Source organism: Festucalex cinctus, chromosome 12, assembly GCF_051991245.1.
Source record: "Festucalex cinctus isolate MCC-2025b chromosome 12, RoL_Fcin_1.0, whole genome shotgun sequence".
Lineage (NCBI taxonomy): Eukaryota > Metazoa > Chordata > Actinopteri > Syngnathiformes > Syngnathidae > Festucalex > Festucalex cinctus.
In genome coordinates, this window is record NC_135422.1 from 3,840,705 (window position 1) to 3,862,786 (window position 22,082).

General features: G+C 40.2%; 1 protein-coding gene across 3 annotated transcripts in view; it reads right to left on the minus strand.

The window, feature by feature from the left end:
- Nucleotides 1–22,082, minus strand: part of arid1b (AT-rich interactive domain 1B) — a 199,961-nt gene that overhangs the window by 17,390 nt on the left and 160,489 nt on the right. For all 3 annotated transcript variants that reach the window (XM_077540057.1, XM_077540056.1, XM_077540055.1), the window contains exons 8-12: nt 16,926–17,250; nt 4,563–4,690; nt 2,800–2,871; nt 2,613–2,716; nt 248–436 (exon numbers count right to left, since the gene is read on the minus strand). In XM_077540057.1, the coding sequence (XP_077396183.1) occupies nt 248–436; nt 2,613–2,716; nt 2,800–2,871; nt 4,563–4,690; nt 16,926–17,250 (818 nt within the window). The remainder of the gene's footprint in view (nt 1–247; nt 437–2,612; nt 2,717–2,799; nt 2,872–4,562; nt 4,691–16,925; nt 17,251–22,082) is intronic.

The window sequence follows — 22,082 nt, forward strand, 5'->3', positions numbered from 1 at the left end:
TTTTTGAATATTTAATTATTCTTTTTTTTTTTTTTTTTAAAATAATTAATCACTTAAAGAATATTTTATCTAAAAAATAAAAATCAATATGTAAACAAAAAAATATGAATTTCTACTAATTATTTTTAGAGCTCTGGGAGCCACTAGGAGAGGGATAAAAACGCCACAGATTGCAGACCCCTGGCCTAAACGGATTTGATTTTTTTTCCATCCATCCATCCATTCATATTGAACCTGCGGTACTTACTGGGCTTGGAGGGGCCTTGACGGGCCAAGGGGGGCTGCTTATGCTGTCACTATCATCTCCGTGGTAGGAGGACAAGCTGGCCGGGCTGGGTGACAGTGGGGAGGGGACGGGCAGAGCGCTGCTTGGCGTGGCCGGCTGCGACGCGCACTGCTGGGGGACGGAGGTGCTGTTGTTGTGACTGTCTTGTAACTGGCGTGCACAGAGAGAGAGAGATTAGAACTTCAGCGGATAAAAGAATGACTACTCAAGAGTTGAACGAAAGTGTTATCGAACATCCCGAGAAAATCCAACAAATTTGTGTTGTTTGCATGTAAACATGCAACATACAATTTCCCCAACAGGTATGAGCTAGTTTAGATTTAATCACAATGAATAAAAGTGCATACGCACGTCGAACTGCGAAAGACTGAACAATAGCTTGACAAGTGCTCTTGGGTCTTTCTACGGAATGTTGGAGTCAGCAAAAGCTTATCTTGCCGCCTTTCGATTTCCCCGAGTCTGTCTTCTATGGATCTGCGTGTCTTTGTGTTCCTGCACTCATTCCTGGCAGACAGATCATCTCTTTTGGGAGCACGAGGGGGTCTCTCTGGCTGCTCTCAATGCCTTTCAATAATTCAAAAAGCCCTTACTACCATAATCAGCGGAAGAAAAGAAGGAAGGAAGTGTAGTGGATGTGATGGAGGCGCATGTGTGAGTGAAAACAATTTGAGAGTGGGGAGGAAAGAAAGAGCAGTTTTGTTGCTGAGCTGAGTCATGTCAACGTGCAACTTGAGGGCCAAATGAGAGGTCAGAAGTCAATACAATAAAAAAATATATACAATATTAAGTTCAATGCACCTTTGCTAGTCTAAACATGACATTCTGTTTAGTATTGTGTTTGTGGAATATAAATTAAGCAGCAAAATCCAACTATTTTTTATCCATCTCAGGGGCCATTTTGTCACTTGCTGTCGACTGAAAATGACATCACAGTTTCTCAGCAATCAGATAACGACCAATCACATGAGTCTCGGAGTGTGACGATATATCGATATCGAGATAAATCGTGATACTTTGTCTCCCGCTAGATTATCAATACGCAGGTATTGCGATATTTGTAGTTAATATACAGTCACTGTAATGCCTCCATTGTTCATGACTTATTGAGAAATTATTTGGCGGGCCACTAGGGCGAGCGGCTCATATGAGTGGCGGGGAAATGGACGCAAGTTTTCAGGCAAAGAAGACATATGACCTTAGTTTTGTTTAAATTATTATTATTATTATTATTATTATTATTATTGTCGTCCATCCATCCATTTTCTGAACCGCTTGCTCCTCACAAGGGTCGTGGGGGGTGCTGGAGCCTATCCCAGCTGGCTATGGGCAGTAGGCGGGGTACACCCTGAACTGGTTGCCAGCCAATCGCAGATTATTATTATTATTATTATTATTATTATTATTATATAATTTATTTATTTATTTATTTTTATTTTATTAATATTTTTACATATATTATATATTTATATTCTATTTACATTTATTTACATTATTTTATTATATTGAGAATTATTTTATTTTTCAATTTGTATTCTTATGATTTATTTACTATTATTTATTGATATTTATTTTAATTTTATTTATTATTATTATTATTATTATTATTATTATTATTATTATTATTATTATTATTTTATGATTAGTTTTATCATGGATTTATAACCTGGGCAATATATCCATAATCACGGTATCGTCATATCGTCAGACAATCGTTATCGTGAGCCTTGTATCGCGTATCGTATCGTATCGTATCGTATCGTATCGTATCGTATCGTGAGGTAGCCAGAGGTTCCCACCCCTACACATGACTAAACTCAGAAAACAGGTGAGCCCTGAGCATCTGTGATGTCATTTTCAGTCGACAGCAAGTGAAAAAATGGCCGCCCCCAGAGATGGATACAAAACAGGTGGATTTTACTGCTTAATTCCTATTCCACAAACACAATATGAATCCGCATGGCGTGTTTAGACTAGCGGGGGGTGCATAGAACTGATCATTTTTGGGCTGACTTCCCCTTTAAGTAAAAAGATGGTGTGTGACTTCTTGTGTGTTTGTCCAAGCGACTGCGCGTGTGCCAAACTCTCGTGTTGAGCTCAGGCTGCCAAAACACCGGCTAAAGACAGCTGGCGGCCAAAACAAAGCGGGGGAAACATTAGGAATGGTAAATGTTCAACAAATCATGAAATATGGTGCGAAAACAAAAGAGAAACAACAACCCGGTGCGCTGAGGCAACATGTGCGGATGAGAAGTCATTAGCGGCGCGAAAGCAAACAAAAGAGGATAAAAGTGAGCAAAATAAGAAACGTAAACGGAATTTGTGTTACCTTTGGCTTGTGAGTGTCGTTGGCCGGGCCGTTGTCATCTTTTACATCTGCTTTCATTTTCGCATCCGGGCTCATCATCCCGTCCGCAGACATTCCGATGGCTCCTTCACAAACATCAAGGAAACATTTCATGAAAGAATTACAATGTAAAGATTCCTCAAAAAATTGGAATTTTGTTTTTTTTTACCATGGTCGCCCAACGCTCTCTCGAGTGATTTGCTGCCGCCGCTGCTGCTGTTTTTGTGCGATTCATTCATTTCTGAAACAAATAGTAGTTCCTTTGTGAGGCGTGAAAGCATCAGGGTAACGGCGTGTATGACGTCACAGATATTCCGCCTTTCATCGTATTGACATTGACAGCGTCGCTGGCAAAGTAAGGCCGCTGGTACTTCACAAGCGCGAGAAAGAAGTATCCCCCCCCCCCCCCAAAAAAAAAAAGATGGCTGCAACTCTTTTGATTTCGTTGAGAGGAATCCAAAATGCGAGTTCGCCTTCAAAGTGGTGCCACAACGGCAAAGGTGGGCGGGGCTTGCCTTCATACGATAAACAGCCTTCTCATTTCAAAGACATTGGCGTAACTGCCTTTTGAGTTCAAGTTGAAGAGGCACTACGATCATCAAGACCACATTTCATAATAAAAGTCGTATATTTCTTGTAAAACAAAAGAGGATCCTTGGATGCGAGGCTTTTCCTTCCATGCTAACAGCTTTTCACTCTTTCTTGGGCAAACGAGGCGACTGCTGCGAAACCTTGATACGCATTTCAAGTTCCTGAAATATCAAACATTCTAATATTTGGCTTTGAGTAAAAGGGGGCCTATTCATTCGGTGCCCTCAGAGGTGCCTTCAGCGACAATGCAGCAAGGTGAAGAGCTGAAAGAAACTTTGCTACATCAATATTCTCTGCGTGAAAAGCGGGAGCGATGAAAAAAAAACCCCCCACAAAAAACAAAACACTGTTGCGAGCTTGGTGGAGAGGCATCGGCCCTCAACCTTGACCCTTCTACTCACTCTCTGAGATGAGTTTTCTGTAAATTCAACATAAACATGTGGAGGGTTTATCTTGACTGGCCTGGCGTGCGGCAACACTTTTCATTCCAATAAAGATTGCATTAGGAAGTCGGTCAGTGGAGCACACCGGGTCAGAATGTAACGCAAAGCTCGTCTCTTGATAGAAGGTTGGAACTGATACACAGAAAAATAATATTCATGTAAAATGATGGAAGAGATGTGTAAGCACATAGATAAGCCCGAAATATGATTTTAACTCTTTGACCGCCAAAAACGTTTAATGACGTATTCTAAAATCCTAATGAATGCCGCCGAAAACGTTTATTACGTTTATTTTTTTTTCTCTCAATGGGCAGCGCAACGTCTTGTGCAGCGCTGCCTTGTCACTAAACAAAAAAATATTAGTGTCAAAGGCACTGTTGTGCCAAAAAAATGTATCTTTTCACAAAAAGCTTGTTTTTTTTTCTTAATATTTTTCTATTTTCGCTCATGTCACTCAAATGACCTAATTTCAAATGGTGATTACTAAATAACGGAATAAGGTAGAAACATACTTTTTTTTTCTCATGAAAGAATGGAATCCAATCTTTCATATGGTATCCACCATATTTATGTCCTCATACCGCATAATATTCCGTTTGCTTTGAAAGATGAGTGAAAATGCTCCAAATCGGCTGACACTGTTTTTTGGATAACGTTTGGCAGTCAAAGAGTTAATTGCATTACAGAAAATAATTGAATTTATCCCAATATTCTAATTTTCAGAGACAGTCCTGTATTAATAAAATCACGATATTGTAAAATATTGTTAAAAAAAAAAATTTGAAAGTTAAAATGTGAAAACTGATGAAAGAAGAGTCTCGCTAACTTAAATAGCATGAAAAAAAAAAGAAAATCACAATAACTTTTCCTGTCTGCCAGCTGCATTTCTCAATCATACCTGAAGGCATCACGTTGTAGGCCGGACCTTGTGCGTTGCCCATGGCTGAAATATTGTTGCCTGCTGGCCGGCTGTAGGGGACGGTGGTGCTTGGCTGGGTGACACTAGCTCCTTGATAGCTGCTCTGCCTAGACAAAACAGGACGAGATGATGATTTATTTTGATGGGTTTTGCAAGAAAGGAGCTTCAAAATGTTCAGATATGATGCCAGACAACGGAGCAGATGTCACATGATTGTATAGAAATGAGATTCGGCAAGCTGTTGTTGCAACTTTTGGACTTTTATCTATGAACAGTCGACAACATGTCAGTGATCAAACACTTCCTCCATGAGATTGCAGACGACTGAGCTGCAAATATCGTCTCCTCTGCAAATCATTTCCCCCTCTCCCACAAGTCATAATTTAACTAATTAAGGTGTGCTTTTGGAGAGGCTCATATTATTTGTTTCCATGGCAACCGAAAAAAAAAAAAAAAAAAAATCAATTCCGCTCAATCGCCCCCTTCAGCTTTCCTCGTCTCATGGCTCATCATGCAGTGTTGCAAGTGACATAAGAGGGGCTTATCCGCAACCTGCTGAATGCTAGCCCCGCCCATGTGCGTTGTGTGTGAGTGAGTTTAAAAGGCTGTGTCTTTCATTACATGCTGGGCAGTCCAAAGTCACGGACATAAAAAGTGGAAAGAGAATACTGTTAGCAACAATTTGGCCTATGTGGTTCCGAAACAAGATTATCTCCTGGTTAACTCATTATGTTAACTCATTTGCTCCCAAAAACGGATAAATGCGTTCAATTTTAAATGTTTTAAGCGCCCCAAAGACGTATTTATACGTCTTTCTTGAATGAAAGCTTTGATGCAGCCTCTCACCTGCAGAAAACGGTTGAGGAAATGGTAGTTATTACAAAAACGGCCAGCAGATGGCAGCAGAGCATAAGAGAGCAACCAGGGCCCTGTTGAAAATAAGCTAATTTACCCACAGTTTATACATGTTTTCAAACATGGAAACAGATGTATATACTTTGATTTTGGGGTGGCCTCGGCCCTCTATCACTCTAGACTAGATCCACCCCTGCACTGAACCGCAAACAAGAATCGCAAAACATGAAAAGACCAAAAGATGGACAACGTAAGTCAGAGAAGAACACAACCGAGGATTTACGATTTTTTTGATTTTTTTTGTCGACAAGAGCAAAAATTCTATTTGGGTTTAAGCCATTCAAATCATTTCTCACTGGCATCAGTCTCCGTTTCATACACGTCGTAATGCCTCATGTTGGAACTGATACATTTAGCCTAAGAGGAGGGATTGGCATGGTAAACCTCCCTATAATCTCATCTCACAGATGTAATTAGTCATAGAGCACGGGTGATGATACATATGTAATCCCTCTGTTTGGGGGGGGCGAGGTGTTCTGGGGGCCCCTGTGGAAAAAGACACCACCAAACTAGCACCAAAGCCACGCTTATCTGGCCCCAATTCTCCATAATACGCGGTACGTAAACACCATCATCGGCTGCCGAGCTGCTCCTCAATACGACCTGAGCGAGTCGACGCGCGGAAATGTACATTTTGATCTTTACGCCTCTCACATTAAAAATGTTTTCTTTGCAGCCAAATGCCTTGGGAACTGCTCTTCCAGCCTTTCGGCACCCACTCACAGCAATGGGAGACATGGTCTCGTGTGAATGGTCAAACAATCAAAACAACAACAACGGCGCTTGCAAGCTTTTGACTGTGCCGCTCTTCCCATTATGACTAATTCATGTCATAAAAAAAAAAAGGCCATTAGCGAGCACTTGATGTAGGCACCGCACAGTGTTTAATCACACTTAAAGGGATACTTCACTTATTTAGCCCATTATAGCAATAAAAAGTTACGATTTTGTCTATAATAACTTGATACTTTCATTATTTTTCACATACAAATAGTACCTTTAAAAACCCATTTTGGAACTTGCTGTCGACTGAAAATGACATCACACGGGCTCAGGTAACCAATCACAGCTCAGGTTTGGTCATGTGACATTCACAAGCTGAGCTGTGATTGGTTACCTGAGCCCTTGTGATGTCATTTTCAGTCGACCAAGTTGAAAAACGTGTTTTTAAAGGTACCAATTGTACATGAAAAATAATGAAAATATCAAATTTATTATAGGCAAAATATTAATGTTTGACTACCAAAAATGGCTAAATAAGTAAAGTATCCCTTTAATATATGCATGCGCAACTATCAGGGAGGGTGCAAAAAAAAATGAGCACAACGAATTCATCTTGCTCTCAGGCACCTTTGCACCAATGAGGGAAAAATGGTTGACGCAGAGAGAGATGGAGTGACGCTAGGAAAGAGAAAAAAAAAACAGTGGCGATGCAAGAAAGAAGGTACACACAGTTGGTCCAACAAATGTGAGGCCAGAAATGTGTTAATTAGTAACTCCAATTTCCAGTTACGTAATCAAACTATAGCTACTTTTCTGATATCATTGTAAATTACTTTAAGAAATATATTTGCGTCTGTCTGCAAGGAACATCAGTATTTGAAAGAGTGGCAATTGTTGGCACCGCATGAAGTAACACTTGGCTGCCAGCAAGAGGCACCAGTGGGAAAGAATCGGTAATACTTGTTAATAATAAAATACAGAAAAACACCTGATCCCTAACATTATAATACTCACTAAAGTTATGGGGAGTGTGATCATCATTGTCAGTGCAATGAGACTCACGTGTCCATAAACAGCAATGGAGGAAGGAGTCAGAGAGGTCTTCATTTTCAATATACAAACACGTAGAGTCACTATGTTGAGTTTGTAGCAGCTGTAAACAAAAATATTAAAGGTTTGTTGCAGTCAACAGTGTTACATAAAGGGCCATTGTCATGTGACGGGTGTCACATCCTCAAAACAATTCTGCTATTTCCGGCACCAAGTTTAGGCAATAAATGTGACCTTATATATTATAGGATATTTATTGTGTCTTAGGTTAGCTCTGTCAGCATATATAAATAGTTTAGCTTTTTTACTTCCCTTCTCAGAGATACTGAGGCAAATGTGTGATATCACACGTTTGTGAGTAACAGATGACGCAACAAATTTGAATAATCTAATTTTGTTACTTTTTAAAGCAAGTAATCAGTAAAGTAACTAGTTACTCTTTAAAGTAGGTAATAAGTAAAGCAACTAAGTTACTTATTAAAGCAGGTAATAAGTAACTTAGTTACGTTTTAAAGCAAGTAATCAGTAAAGTAACAAAGTTACTTTTAAAAGTAATCAGTACAGAAACTAAGTTGCTATTTGAAGGCAACACTGCAAACCACAAAACTAAGAGCATTCCACAAAGTTCAATAAAAGAAATTGAAAATTCCCCCTGTGCAAAGATGCTCACTATTGACTGACACTGTCAGAGTTTTTCCACAAGCTAGGCCTGATTTACTGAAGGTGTAAACAGATGTTAGCTGATGCTAACCGGGCACAACCACGAGTGCATCAGCCAAATGAGCAAAATTGCTACATAGTTCATTTTCACATTCTAAGAGAATATATGTAAATATACTAATTGAGCACGCTTATAATGTGATTTATCAAACCTGAGCCGAACTGTGACGGCCGATTTCACATCTTTAAATAACGCGCCCGAAAGGCAGGTACAAACTGGCAGGCTAGCGCTCACAAATTGAGGCGGCGGAGAAAACTTTTCCACTCGTGTCAGGATTTACAAAATGTCAGAAACTGCAAATAATTGTGATTTAAGAGGCTGACTTTGAGCCAATCACAAGAAGGAGTCATGCAACTCATTTATGACAAAACTCTCAAAACTCTTTTCCATGCTTATGGGTTATTTTAATGCACCGTGACAATTTCTGAATGTGTTGTTCCAAGTTTTAAACACATTTGCACAGACACCTTTGATTATCACACACTCAGGATGAGTTAAATCAAACAAAATCATGTCTTTTATGCGGTTGATGGCTTCCATTAAATTATCGGAATGATTGATTTTTTTTTTTGTCTCATCAACAAACACTTCCAGTTCCATCCCTTCAAACTTCATTTTCTGCTTGAGGTTAAATTAGTCTTTTACATCTGTTGCCAACAGGAAAGTGACGATGCAATTTAGCGCTCGTCCTTTGAGCTCTTAGTCAAAGATTTTGGTGGATCATATGCAACACGCCCATAGACACAATCTGTTAGGCTGAACATGCAATTTAGTGCCTGCTATTTGGGATCTTGACAAATTGTTTGTGGTTTGTGGTTGCAGTGTTGTAAAACTGCACTGCGTCATACTGAGAGTTGGCTACATTATTTAACCAAAAAAGAGAAAAATGCTAACATGCAAAGTCAAGAGTTCAACATGGTGGAGGTCTGTGTTCCATTGAGTTAACCAACAACAAGCTTGCGTCTCGCTTTCACAAAATGCGACCAATAAACACGAGAGCGGCCAAAACACACAATGCTAACGCGTGAAGGACAACAGAGGCCATTTTCACACCCTGGCATGTGCGCGCGTCAGCGAGTTGTTGGAGCCCGTCCTTGTGTGCCGTTGCCAAGGGATCGCCATGGTTACGGAGGTGCCAGCCAACCATCGGACTCCATTTCGGCGCCTCGCGTCCTTTCCGGGTGGTGACAGGCCAGGCTTGAGGCCTCCCAGCGCAGCTAACCGGACGAGACAGCCCGTGCACTGGGACCGCGAGGAGCGTGAAGATGGCGAGTCATCGATCCAGTTGCTCTCTGCGTGTGTGCAAGGAAGTGTGGCGGAAAAGTGTCAGAAAAGGAGCCAGACAAAAGGAGGTTGCTGGATGGACTGGAGGCCATGAATTATATATGGAGCCAATCTGTTCTTAGGGCAGGCCGGACTCGCCGTGTCTATAACACGCACACACAAAAATGGACCCCTCTGCACACAAATATAAGCGGCTTTTAACACATTAACTCTTTGACTGCCAACAACGTTTAATAGCGATAAGTAAAATCGTGATGTATGCTGCCATAAACGTTAAATGACGTCAACTGTTTTTTTTTTTTTTTTTTTTTAAATCAATGGGAAATGCAACATCTAAGTGGAGAGCTGCCTGGTCAATGAATTGAATTGAATCTGTGTGTGAATCAAAAACACAACAAACTATGGACAGCAGATGGCAGCATGGAATCTCTGTATGACATTACAATGAAACATGGCGGAATCTGATGAAATTGGATGAAATCAAACTTTTTCAAGGATGGCGTGAATTAGGGGTGTGAATTGCCTAGTACCTAACGATTCGATCCGTAACACGATTCATAGGTCACGATTCGATTCGATACCGACTAATCCCGATATGAATTTACAAGTCGATTGTTGCAATTTTTTTTTTTACTCAAATTTAGAAAATACCATTCAGTAAACTTGTACATGTACACTGTAAGATTTGTATGAAAATGTATAATTTATTGATCTGAAACTTCAGTCTTATAACTGTCGGTCACTGCATTTAACAAACAGGTCGTAACATTTTAATGTTTGAACAGCATTGAAATAAAATATTAAGGCTAAATGTTCCATTAATATAACATTATTCCATTCTTCAGGTGTGAAAGTTAGACATTTTGTTGAATATTTTTCCTTAAAAAATGGATGTTAAAAAATCGATTCGGCTGCCTATTGAATCGATTCGAGAATTGCGTGCTGCAGTATCGCAATATATTGCCGAATCGATTTTTTTTTTAACACCCCTAGCGTGAATGATCAAAGCTTTCGTCACATTAAACCTAATTTGCAGAGCGTCACAAAACAAAAATATTTTGTGTCAAAGTGACTGTTGTGGAGAAAATATATCTTCACAAAATGCTTGTTTTCTCATCTTTTCAATTTTAGCTCAATGCCATTCAAATGACCTCTTCAAATGGTTATTATTACTAACGAACGAAAGAAGGTAGAAACATCGTTTTTTTTTCTAATGAAAGAATGGAATGCGATCTTTCATTTGGTACCCACATTGTATATGTAGTAAAAGTACACAATATTCTGTTTGCCTTGAAAGATGAGTTAAAATCTTCAAAATTGGCTGGCACTGTTGTTGTTTTTTTGTTTTTTGATAATGTATGGCAGTAAAAGAGTTAAATCCCGTAAAAAGCTGCTCTTCTCTTCGCTCCAGTCTGCTAAAAAAACATCAAACGGCTCCGAACGGATGGAAGGAGAAGCCATTTATTTGGCCCATCTAATGAAAACACAGCGCGCCGCCAGCCTGCCAAGACTGCGAGCGACAAAGTGCCACAGGCAGTTTCCCCGTTCCTGACATTCAAGCACTGCTCTTATTTATTTAGGAAATTTACTTACTAAGGAGGTCAGAAATGAATTATTTGGCGAGGATTTGCCCGGCAGCACTTTTCTCCTTCTCTTCCTACATTTTTCTCGCTGCCATTTCCCTTTGATTTACCGCTTTTTTTTTTTTCCTCTCTCTCTCTCTCAGCTTTGCTCTTCTTCTACTAAGTGCTTATTTTTTCGACAGCGCCCTTTTCCTATAGCTCCAGGAACTTTTTTGTTGAGTGTCGCCGGCAGCGCTGGAAGTCATTTGGAAAGCCAATTCTGTCCTCAGATGATGCTGCCAAGAAAAGATTATACCTTTTAATTCTTCCGGCTGTTCTTCGTTTCATAATTCCCCACCATCAATTTGAACCCCCCCCCCCCCACCCCCCCACCGCCCCCACCCCAAAAACAAATTACCGCAAATTTTGGCGAAGCAAAATTGTACTTCCTCCGTATCGGCAGAACGACATCATCAGAGTTATTTGAAACATGTCACGTCAGACAGAAAATGCTTCATGAGAAATCTATCTAATCTGACTGATCTTTTGTTTTTACTCTATCCATGTGCAATATTATTAGTAGGGATGGGCGAGTACCGATACCAGGTATCGGTATCGGGCCGATACCGGCCTTTTTTTCAAGTACTCGAGTACTCATGATGCAGACGAACGAGTACACGCGACCGATGGCAGAGGGGGAAGACGTTAAGTGAGTCCTCCTTGCCTGTAAGTGGCGCTAGCTTGCAGCAGTTTTTCACCAAAATTTCACCGGTTTGGAAATACTTCAAAATTGTGAATCTTAAACTAAAAGAGCATTTTTGTGTTTTATTTTTGTCAAAATACTAAATATCGGTGCTGAGAATCGGCCTGATCGATATTCGGTCTATCCGGATAAACTACCATTCACAAACGACCGTTTGATATTCTTACCTCCATACAATAATACAGAAAGGAATACATTTAAAATGAACCACGGAAACTCATATAACATAATATAATGATAGTGATGAAAGTAGATGTAGATGAAAACAACGTGAATTTTTGCTATAATTAATTTTAATTAGCATGAAACTTCAGTTAGTTTTTATTTTAGTTCGTTATGGAAAAAGTTTTTTTCAATTCTAGTTTTAATTATTTTGTTCGTTTTCATGGACTATTATAACTTTCACACTTACCCACGTGCAGACTGACACAAACACACATTGCATTGCATAATATTTTGCTGGATATCTGTGTAAAGAGGTTCGAGTCAAACGACAGCGGTACAAAATTAGGACGTCTGAGAGTGACAAAACAGGGACGAACCCTTTTCATCCTAAACAGCAACACGCAATTTGAATCTCAACCTAAACGATGTACTTCTTTGCTATCTTTTTTGCAGGCAGCCGTGCGGTTCACACCGGGTCGATGCATCAAAGTGGGAAAGCCGACATGTGCAACGACTAACAACTTGTTTCTCAGACGGGGAGGAACTAAATCGGAACGTTTTCGGAACGTTGCGCTGAGATCCGGAGAGCAAACGGGGCACTGGAGCCTTTAACTGCAGGTTTTCCAAGGCCAATTTTTCTCCTGATCTCCCTCAGATGTTTTAAAGTGGGATCTGAGGGAGGAAAACATAACAAGGCAGCACTGGAAACGGCGCAGAACAAAAAAGCAAATTGGGAGGAAGAAAGACGGAACGGGATAAAAGAGTCTGGGGTAGGATAACAGAGCAAGAGAGCGAGAGGGTGATACAGTTGGGAGAGCAGGTAAAAAAAGAAGAAGAGAGAGACAGGTGAGAGGGGAGGGAAAACACGAACAGGCAGAATGATTGACAGCAGATCAGAACAACAGCTCTGTGCAAGCAGACCCAAGAGTTTTTTTTTTTTTTTTGTTTTTTTTTATAAACGCTTCAGTTGTGTTTATACAACAACGATGTTGCAGTGAAAATAAAATTCACTTTGCTTAATGAAGCTCAAAAGAAATGGGAACATATCAACTCACCTTCTATTTACAGTTTGTGATTTCAAAAGCTGACCTCGAATTTCAAGACAACTTCCGCCCATCCATTTTTATGTCCTTTTGGGCCGGGCACACATAAAGACAATCAAATGCTTTTGTCCTGATTTTGCACCTTGGCAACCAAGGACATCAAACATTCGACTTATCTTATGTCTTATAAGAATGTCCTATAACATTACAGTTACAAAAAAAAAAAATTCTGTTCAGTTATATTTTTATGCTGATTAACTCATTTGCTCCCCAAAACGTAAAAATACGTTCTATTTTAAATATTACCAGTGTCCCAAGGACATATTTATTAGGGCTGGGAATCTTTGACTGTCTCACGATTCAATTCAATTACGATTTTTGGGTCTACGATTGGATTCAGAATCGATTTTTGATTCTCGATTCAAACGATGGACAAATGATTTCTGCTTCAATTTACAGATATGCACAACATTGTCGTGATCTACTCCAGTCTGCTTTGCAAGACAAAATGACAAATAGAGACATTAAAGTGTCTTTTTTTTTTTTTTTTTTTTTTTTTGAACATTTATTAATTTTGTATTGTAAGTGCCTTTTTTCCACAAAAACAGCATGTGGGCTACAACTGCCTTTTCCCCTTCTTCTTCATTTCTAATTTAAATCAAATTGATTTTTGGATATTAATATTGATTCAATTCGATTAATAAATGAGAATCTCGATTCTTTTATTAATCGATTTTTAGGCACACCCCTAGTATTTATACAATTTTTATGTTTTTTAATGCTAGAGCATGCAGAAGACTTTGATGCAGCCTCTGAACTGAAGAGAACGGTTGAAGCAATGGTAGTTATGATAAAAACGGCCAGCAGGTGGCAGCAAAGTTTACGAGCTCACCCGGGGCCATGTTGCAACAAGCTGATTTTCCCACAGTTTTTGACACATTTGTGAATAATGATGAAACTTAGCTATATTCTAATGCTCACTGCTGCAAAACGGAAACAGATAGAAATGTATTTATTTTTCCTGATGAAAGAAGAGACTAATCTTTCTTTTGGTAGGTTCCTTGTTTTTATAGCAATAGAACACACAATATTCTGTGGGCCTTGCAAAATCAGTTAAAATCCAGTAAAACAGTCGGGAGCGAAGGGGGTTGCGTCAGTGAAAAATGGCTGGCAGTGAATGAGTTAAAACTAAAATTGGCATGCTGATTCCAGAATTTTATTTCTCCACAGCTTACCGTTATGATAAGCAAAACTCCCCTGACTAGTTGTCGTAAGACTGTAGTAAGAAGAGCTGCGGCGGTGGTAAATAAAACCAAACATGTCGTACCCGCTGCAAAATATTTTTTTTGGACAAACGTAGGTTCCCCAGATGGCAGGAAGTATTTTCCAAAGCAAGACTTTTGTTGCCAACACCGCCATCTTTACTCTTGGCAACCATCGGCAGTGTCTGCTTGTCTTCGTATTCGTGAGATCACGTCTGATTACGAGAGAGCTCAGCTTTAGAGGACTGGATTCTCGACCGGTGGTGGAACACAATCCTTACATGTGCTGTGTCGAGATAGCAAAACTGTGAAGTGCCGGATTTTCTATCACCATTTATCAGATTTTCTGTCACAGGTGAAAAAAAAAATGTTTTAAGGCAGGGGTGGCCAAACTTTTTTTATTTGAGGGCCACATCCAGAAAATCAGAAGGACGCAAGGGCCACATAATGTTATGAAGACAAATTGTGTTTAGTCCTAAAAATTGTACAAATAATTTGTTTGTGCTTTTGCATATTTAGAAAAATGCAACAGTATATAAACCAATTTATTTGTAATATGGCGCTAGGGATATTATAGTTTTGGAATTTTTCATTTTATTTTTTATTTTGTTTTGAGTTTTTTTTTTTTTTTTTACATTTAGTTTGTTTTAATTCGTTTTCAGGGTGGTTGTTAGTTTTTTTTAAAATTAGTTTTAGTTCTTTAGTTCTTTGCTAATTCTTTAATGCTTAGTTTTAGTTTAGGTAGTTTCAGTATTCTTTTTTTTTTTTTTTAAACGTGTATTACTTGTGCACAATATTTAAAAAACACCATGGGCTCAATGTCATTATTCCAGTTTATATCAAAATAAATGTACTAAAAATCACATTTAAAATAATCCCCAAAGGCTCATATATTAAATTAATTACCAAAGACTAAATCGAAGGACATAAGATGTAGTTTCAGTTAGTTTTCTTTTTTTTTTTTTTTTTTTTTTTTTTTTAAAAAGCATCTTCGTTTTTATTTTCTTTTGTTAACGAAATTGTTTTTTTTGGATTTTAGTTTTTTCGTTAGTTTTAGTTAACTAAAATAAACTTTAATAGCACGTGTTTTTCAACACCCTCCCTTCTTACCTCTTATCTCCAAACATTTTGGTTTTTATTTTATTTGAACTGAGTCAAATGTGTGGCGAGCCACTAAAAAATGGACGGTGGGCCGTTTTAAGGTTTGAAAAACTTTTACATGAGTACCAGGCCTTGGGTTTGCAGGTGAGCTGGGATGTATTCAAGCTGACTTTGGGACATTTTTAGCATCCCCTCCTGATGCGCTGTTTTACTAAACCAACTGGAGAAAACGTAGACACCCGCCCGTCTTCTCTCAAGGTGGCCATGTTTGCACAAGTTCCCTCCGCTAGGTTCAGTCGGAGTTTACACCCCCACATATAGGATCCCACAGCAGCCCCAGCATTGCAAACACTAAATATATATTCATCCCCGATGGAAAAATAATATCCCTAAACTCGTATACTGTTATGGCATCAAAGCGCTTTGCATTCGTGTGAAGGTGCTCGGCGGCTCCTCAGTCTCGAGTGTTTTCATTGCCAAACCTGTGGTTTACTTCTTCTTTTTTTTTTTATGTCTTGACAGTGCAGCATTCAAGTCTTCACACAAGCCATAATTTCTCTGTGTGCGAGAAATGACACTCGGTGTACAGTGTCTGCTATCAAAATGTCACACTTTTTTACTAGTTTTGTGAAAATAGGGATCGTTGACAAATGGCTTATAGGAGTGTTGCACCCCTGAGAATGAACTCTTTCGCTCTCAGCCCACCTTTACAGGAAGTGATGTAAGAGGGGAGATTCTTGTCACTGTCTTATTTTAGTAGTTGTGAAAGTATTGGACTTGTTTCCTGCTAGACAGCAAACTAAAAAAAATTGAATGATGCAACAATCGCCACAGTCAGTGGGGATGACATTGTAGCGGTTCATACGGTATACCCAAGGTTTGAAGTAATCGGTTTGTGGGTCAAAATGTGTATTTTCTGCCTCTTTTTAACACAATGAATAGCAAAACTGAGAATGAAAGGCAGAGACAACCATAAAAAAAAGAAAAAAAAGAAAAAGAAAAAAAAAACACCGAGACGGATCTAAAAAACTGGGATTGCATCAAATACCGTGGGAAGCGCTACACTACGTACACAGAAGCAGCATGCTAGCAACAGCTTCAGTTGGCTTAGTACATCTAAACACGCTGCGGAGTTGCTCCTTAGTCACTAAAAAGTGAATAATCAACAAATAAGCTCCATTTATGTCTAGTATCTTACTCACAAAGGGACGACAAGAAAAGACGGAGAAGCGATACTAAATGCTAAGCTAACCTAAGATTGACACGGCTCGCGCGCGTTTAACACCACAATGAGGTGCTTTGTTGATTGATGACACTTTTCAGCGTCTTTCTAGAACCACTTTAAAGTGTAAGCTATCCAACTTTGAACAGCAAAATTGTAAGAAAATTCGTAAGTGTTCCAACTGTGGAGTAAAAATCATACTCGCTAAACTGAGCCAAAATGGGAAACCTCCATCCAGCTCTGTCAGCAGGGACGAGTGGACTATATGCGTCAAAATAGACATTCATAATTTATCAGTAATGTTATTTGTTTGATTTCACAATAGAGTCCTGAGTTTTAACTTGATTTTTGAGTGATGAATCTCATGTAGTAAATGAAGTGGAATTTTCAAGGGAGCTCAGCATATTGCGCTAACTTCCCCTTTCGACGTTCAGTCCTTGAGCTATCAGTTGGAGACAAACCCATAAAGTGTTTTGCTTTCTTTGACAGCATCACTTTTAGGACCATTACGATCTCGTTAGTTGCGGGTACCTGCTGTGCGTTGCATTGATTGAGCCTGGCATGGCGGCCGCCGTTTGCTCCTGCGTCTTGCGGTTCGACGCGCCCGAGGTAGGAGGAGGGCCCATTCCCGGCCCTGCTGGCTGAGGCATGCTGGGGGAGCTGGGGGCCACGGTGGGGTAGCCTCTGTTGTGGTTTCCCGGTCCATGATTGCGTCCTGCGGGGATGGGTTGACCGGGGCCGTGGCCGTGCATAGGGCTGCTCGCGTTCATGGCCAGGCTGTTGTTCATACCTGGGCCAGGGACGCTGTAGTTGGCACTTGGAGTCCCACTGTAGTTGGAGGGCCGGGGGTAGTTTCCTGGTGACGACAGGGTGCAGTGGTCAGCTAACACATTGTCATCACTGAAAATGCTTTGATTTTAATGCATTGGCCTTTCAAGCTACTATATGGAGGATTTCCCCCAAAAATATCTTAACAATAGCCTTTTTATTTGACCATTTATGACTAAAACATATTCTAATTAGTAGATCAACATCTTAGCTGTTCACAATGGGTACTCCTACAAGCCTCTGGCCAATATTATTTAGGAAGCGTCCGGTCCGAATCCTTCGAATTGCCCGTCCTCTGTCTGCGGGATGTGACGTCAAGCGCGGTCTCGTCAGTTGTTTCGTGTAGTCGCGAAGACGGAACTAGTACAGATTTTCGCTGCCCCAGATACCCGCTGTTACTTAAAAAAAAAAAAAAATGAAAACAATGTCAAGTGCCACGGAAAATAAAAATAAATCTAAACTTGATTAGGGATGTAACGATAAGGGCAATATCGTGATATTAAAACAATATCGTCGTCGTCGTCATGTTCACAATATTCAAAAGGAACACATCTGTTAAAGAAAGTCAGGTTGATTTCCCTTTGTGCAGTTCTAGCACCCTCTAGTGGCTAGTTTTTTAGTGCAATTTAATTTTCTTAGGGATGTTTTGGCCTTCTATGTTTACAATCTATGCTAATTGTCAAATGAAGGGGAATCTAATTTGCTTGTGAAGCGATAAATTGTGCTTGCATTAGCAAATAAGTGCCTCAATATTGTTATTGTAGGTGGTTTATATGCATTGCTGTTATGTACAAAAGCACAATATTATGCATTTTTTATTTTTTTTAGTATAAGTTTTTTTTTTTTTTTTTTTTTTTTTTTTTTTTTTTTTTTTTACAATATTGGGATTTTTTTTTAAATATCGCCAACCCCCCCCCACAATATCATATCGTGATGTTTGGATATCGTTACATCCCTAAACTTGATAGTGACCGACGCCGGGCAAGAACGAGAGTGAACATACCACCACTAGTTTTGATACATAAAATTGTCCCTCAAAAAACAATGACAGATAATTTTAGAGATAGACCAATATAGAGTTCTCCTTAAAAATTGCACAAAATTAACAACAATTTCCTATTCTTCTAATTCAAAGCTCCTGATCATAAATGGCCACAAGAGGGCAGCCAGTACTGGTATTGGCAGCCATCGTGAGTACCAATACCTTGAAATAAGATCTGTCATCAGCCCGATACGATACCTTAAATCAGCACTCGCCTATCCCTAATTAGAAGAATAGAAAATTGCCATTAATTTTATGCACTTTTAAGGAAAGATGCTTTCTGGGTATATATCGATTTTTCTCCTCAAGAGTTGAGTACTGAAAAAAAAAATGTAGTACTGAATGTCCCTATTTAAGACATTAATACTAATTAAGATTAATCAAAACAACCATGTTTTTTTGTAGGGAATTAAAAATTAAACAATTTATTTTTTTAATATGTACCTAAAGTTGCCATTTCTAATGAATTTTCTGTTATGTACTCAAAAAGGAAAAACTTAAATCAAATTTCCCTCTCTTTTCTGCAAGAGCGCCATAACAAACTGTAGGATGAATCACCTCCTGGCCAGACACCCCTACAACTCCATCAGTGACATCATCCATCAAACTAGTAATCCCTCCGCGGGTGAAGGATGAAAAATGTAAAGAACTGATCTTAATTCCGATCCACCACCATCGCAACCTCCGCTGGAGGCCAGAAATCATTTGCGGGTGTTTGGTCCGGCGACATTCTTCACAGCAGCAGGTTGCCGATTCGCCCGGGGAACGATTGCCAAGCTTAAGGCTGACTTTGCGAAACACTCGAGACAAGCTTTAATCTGCAGTAAATGCTTTCCTTGCTACCCCTGGTGTGTTGCATGCCTGCCAAGCCAGAGGCTTTCCTAAGGCACACTTAAACCCCTCCATTTTGGCTCGAAAAGCCCGGTTTCACTCCAGCACTTGCTGCAACGAGAGCTGACAGAAAATCACCAAGGGTGTCAAAGACAATGTGCACGTACATTCAGTCACGGTAAAAGACAGCAAGTGCAGTACACAGCACAGAGAACGTCACATGACGCCCTGTAGCTACTGGGCTGTTTTCACCATCAGCTTCCACCCTGGGACAAATCCCCTGAAAAGTATAGAATGGAAATGCGGCATCCTCCATTGTGATGGGGGCTATTTATTTTGATTTGATTATGGGTACTTTAGTAGGGCCTCCCTGCTTAATCCTCTGAGAATATGTCTGGAAAAGGGGATCAAGTCCCTTTAAAACCTGAAGGCTTTTCCTCCGACGGGGTTCCAAATGACAATATTCCACAAAATGTTTCCGAAAATGGAAACGGCTTCTCTTTCTTCACGACATAAGACTGCAAGTCTAACAGGCGGAGTGAGTGAGAGTAATGCAGACGGGGTAAAATGTCTGTCCTCCAAAGCGCGGAAGACGGGATTTAAATCGGATCAGAATAAAAGTCTTCCCCCTGAAGCGAACAGCTGTGGTCGAATTTGTCCAGAAATTGTAACAAAATCCACGATTGGAAACGGGGCCGAAGAAGCGAATTCTTTCGGAGGAGGTTTGGTTGAGCCGGTAAGCTGACACCTGTCAAGGCTTTGCAAGGTACCATAGGACACAATTTTAGGGTGTATTCAGACCTGCGCTTTAAACCGACCAGAGTTCGATTCCCACGCTGGTCCAGACCTTTTGTGCAGGTCTGAATACACACAAACGAATCCTGGTGCGGACCGAGACCCACTTTTTGAGGTGGTCTCGGTCCGCTTCCAAACGCACTGCAGGACATGGGCGCCTTTTTGGCCTTAACAAGCCACCGTAGCCAAGCATCGTGTGGAGGAAATATTTCCCGGTAGTTAATATTGTGCTAAATTCATTCATAAATCATGCGTATTCCTTTTAGCCACGCTGCTGTCATCATGTTGTGGTGGGGGCGGGGCACGCGAAGTGCAACGGCTCTTCCGACGCAGTTCCAAAATTAGAAACAGCGTCGCGGAACCCCCCGTTGAATGAAATGCTCTTGACGCCTGCAAATTTCGGAATGTCATGTTTTCCTCTATTTCCGGGTTTCGTTATGCGTTCAGCCCTCGTCATTTTCGTCCAATGGGAGCACACATCGTCACGCGGGTCGACGTGATTATGCAATATAGTCCACTTGGAAAAAGCACAGTGTGAATACGAACCGCACCAAACGAAAAAAAAAAAAGAAAGTCCGCTTTTGGTCCGGACCAAACAAGCGGACTAAACGACTTTTCTGGTCTGAATGCACCCTAAGAAAACGCGTTACCTCTTGAGCGTACATTTGACTATTTCCTGGATGCTCTACGGGGGAAAATGATCAATCAGTGATTAAAAAAAAAAGTTCTTGACTGGATGGAGAATCTGAAAGTTATAATTTCCTGTTTCCATGGCAGTGCTGCAGACATAATGCATTATCACCATGTCTCAGACTGAGACGTAGTTTCTTGCACTCATAATCAACTGGCTGCAACACTGTGGACGTTTCTGGGAACGGAGCCCCGAGGTGTCTTTAGTGGACAGTTTGATAAGACCCCACTCAAGAAGCTCTCACAGTCGTCTTTTGGACAGCTGTTCGGCCCCAGGTCATGGCTTGGTGCCATAGGCTGGCTGGACAATTTGGACTTCCTGGCCTCTGAGACAGACGTCAGTCGCAGAGCGCCTCCCACCAAGTTGTTAAGTTTACTTAGTCCCATTTGGACAATCGGCATTCTTTTCCTATTTTAGTGGGCGAGCCGCAAAAGTGAGTTATCGTGTCTGAAAAGTTTTCACAAGTCTTTATTTAGAGGTGAGGTGAAGTCAAATCTCACAGCAGAGCTTTGTGGTGAGGGGGAAAAAAAACAAAAACGTGATTAAACAGAGTGCTGCCCTGATGTAGCACCTTTTAATTTGTTCCGGTCATGGACGACGTTGGCTCGGCAGACAAAAGAAAGACAAAGCGGCTTCTGGACGAAGCTTTCGTGAGAGTCTTACTCGATCTTGACGAGAATCACTCACATCTTGAAGGATTGTGACTTGCCAAGAGATTGTCTTCAAGGACAGATACTATACTTAGTGAGAGCACAATAATGAAATTGTATGCTTGCTTTTTCAGACTTGCTGCCATATAAGTCAATGACAAAGATCTATTCATCCATTTTCTACATCACTTGGCTTCATTTGGGTCACGTGTGCGCTGGAACCCATCCCAGCTGAGTTCAGGTGAGAGGTGGGGTACGGTACAGTCAGTATGGTATATTTCTTTCCATGTAAACTAAAATCAATCACAGAGTGGAGATGTGGAGTAAAACATCTTTGACTGGTAAATTCATTCTGGCGTGTTTGCAAATACGTTCGAATGTACTTGAAAATACCTTCGAATGTACAGTCCCACACATTTTGTTAGTGATACGTTCCAAGACACCCCAAACACAATAACTGAATTTTTCTTTTATTTTAATTATATGTTGTGGCTTTTTATGAACCCCCCCCCCCCCCCACCCCCTACACAGCTCCCACCATTCTAAACACTTGTTGCGCTTACTAAATTTGACTTTTAGCATGCAAAATGTCGAATAAATACAGAGCTGCTGATGAAGTTTTTCATTTTAATCTTAAAAAATGGTTTACCTTTACCAGAAACCGGATTAAAAAGGTCACAAATGAAAATCCGCGATAGAGTGACTCCGCAATAAGTGAACCGTGAGGTAGCAACGGAAAACTGTCGTTGCCGATACGTTTGAACATACTTGCAAATATGTTGAAATGTATTTGCAAATTCGGATGTAATTGTAGCCGAAATGCTAAAAACTTCACAGTCACAACCCCATAG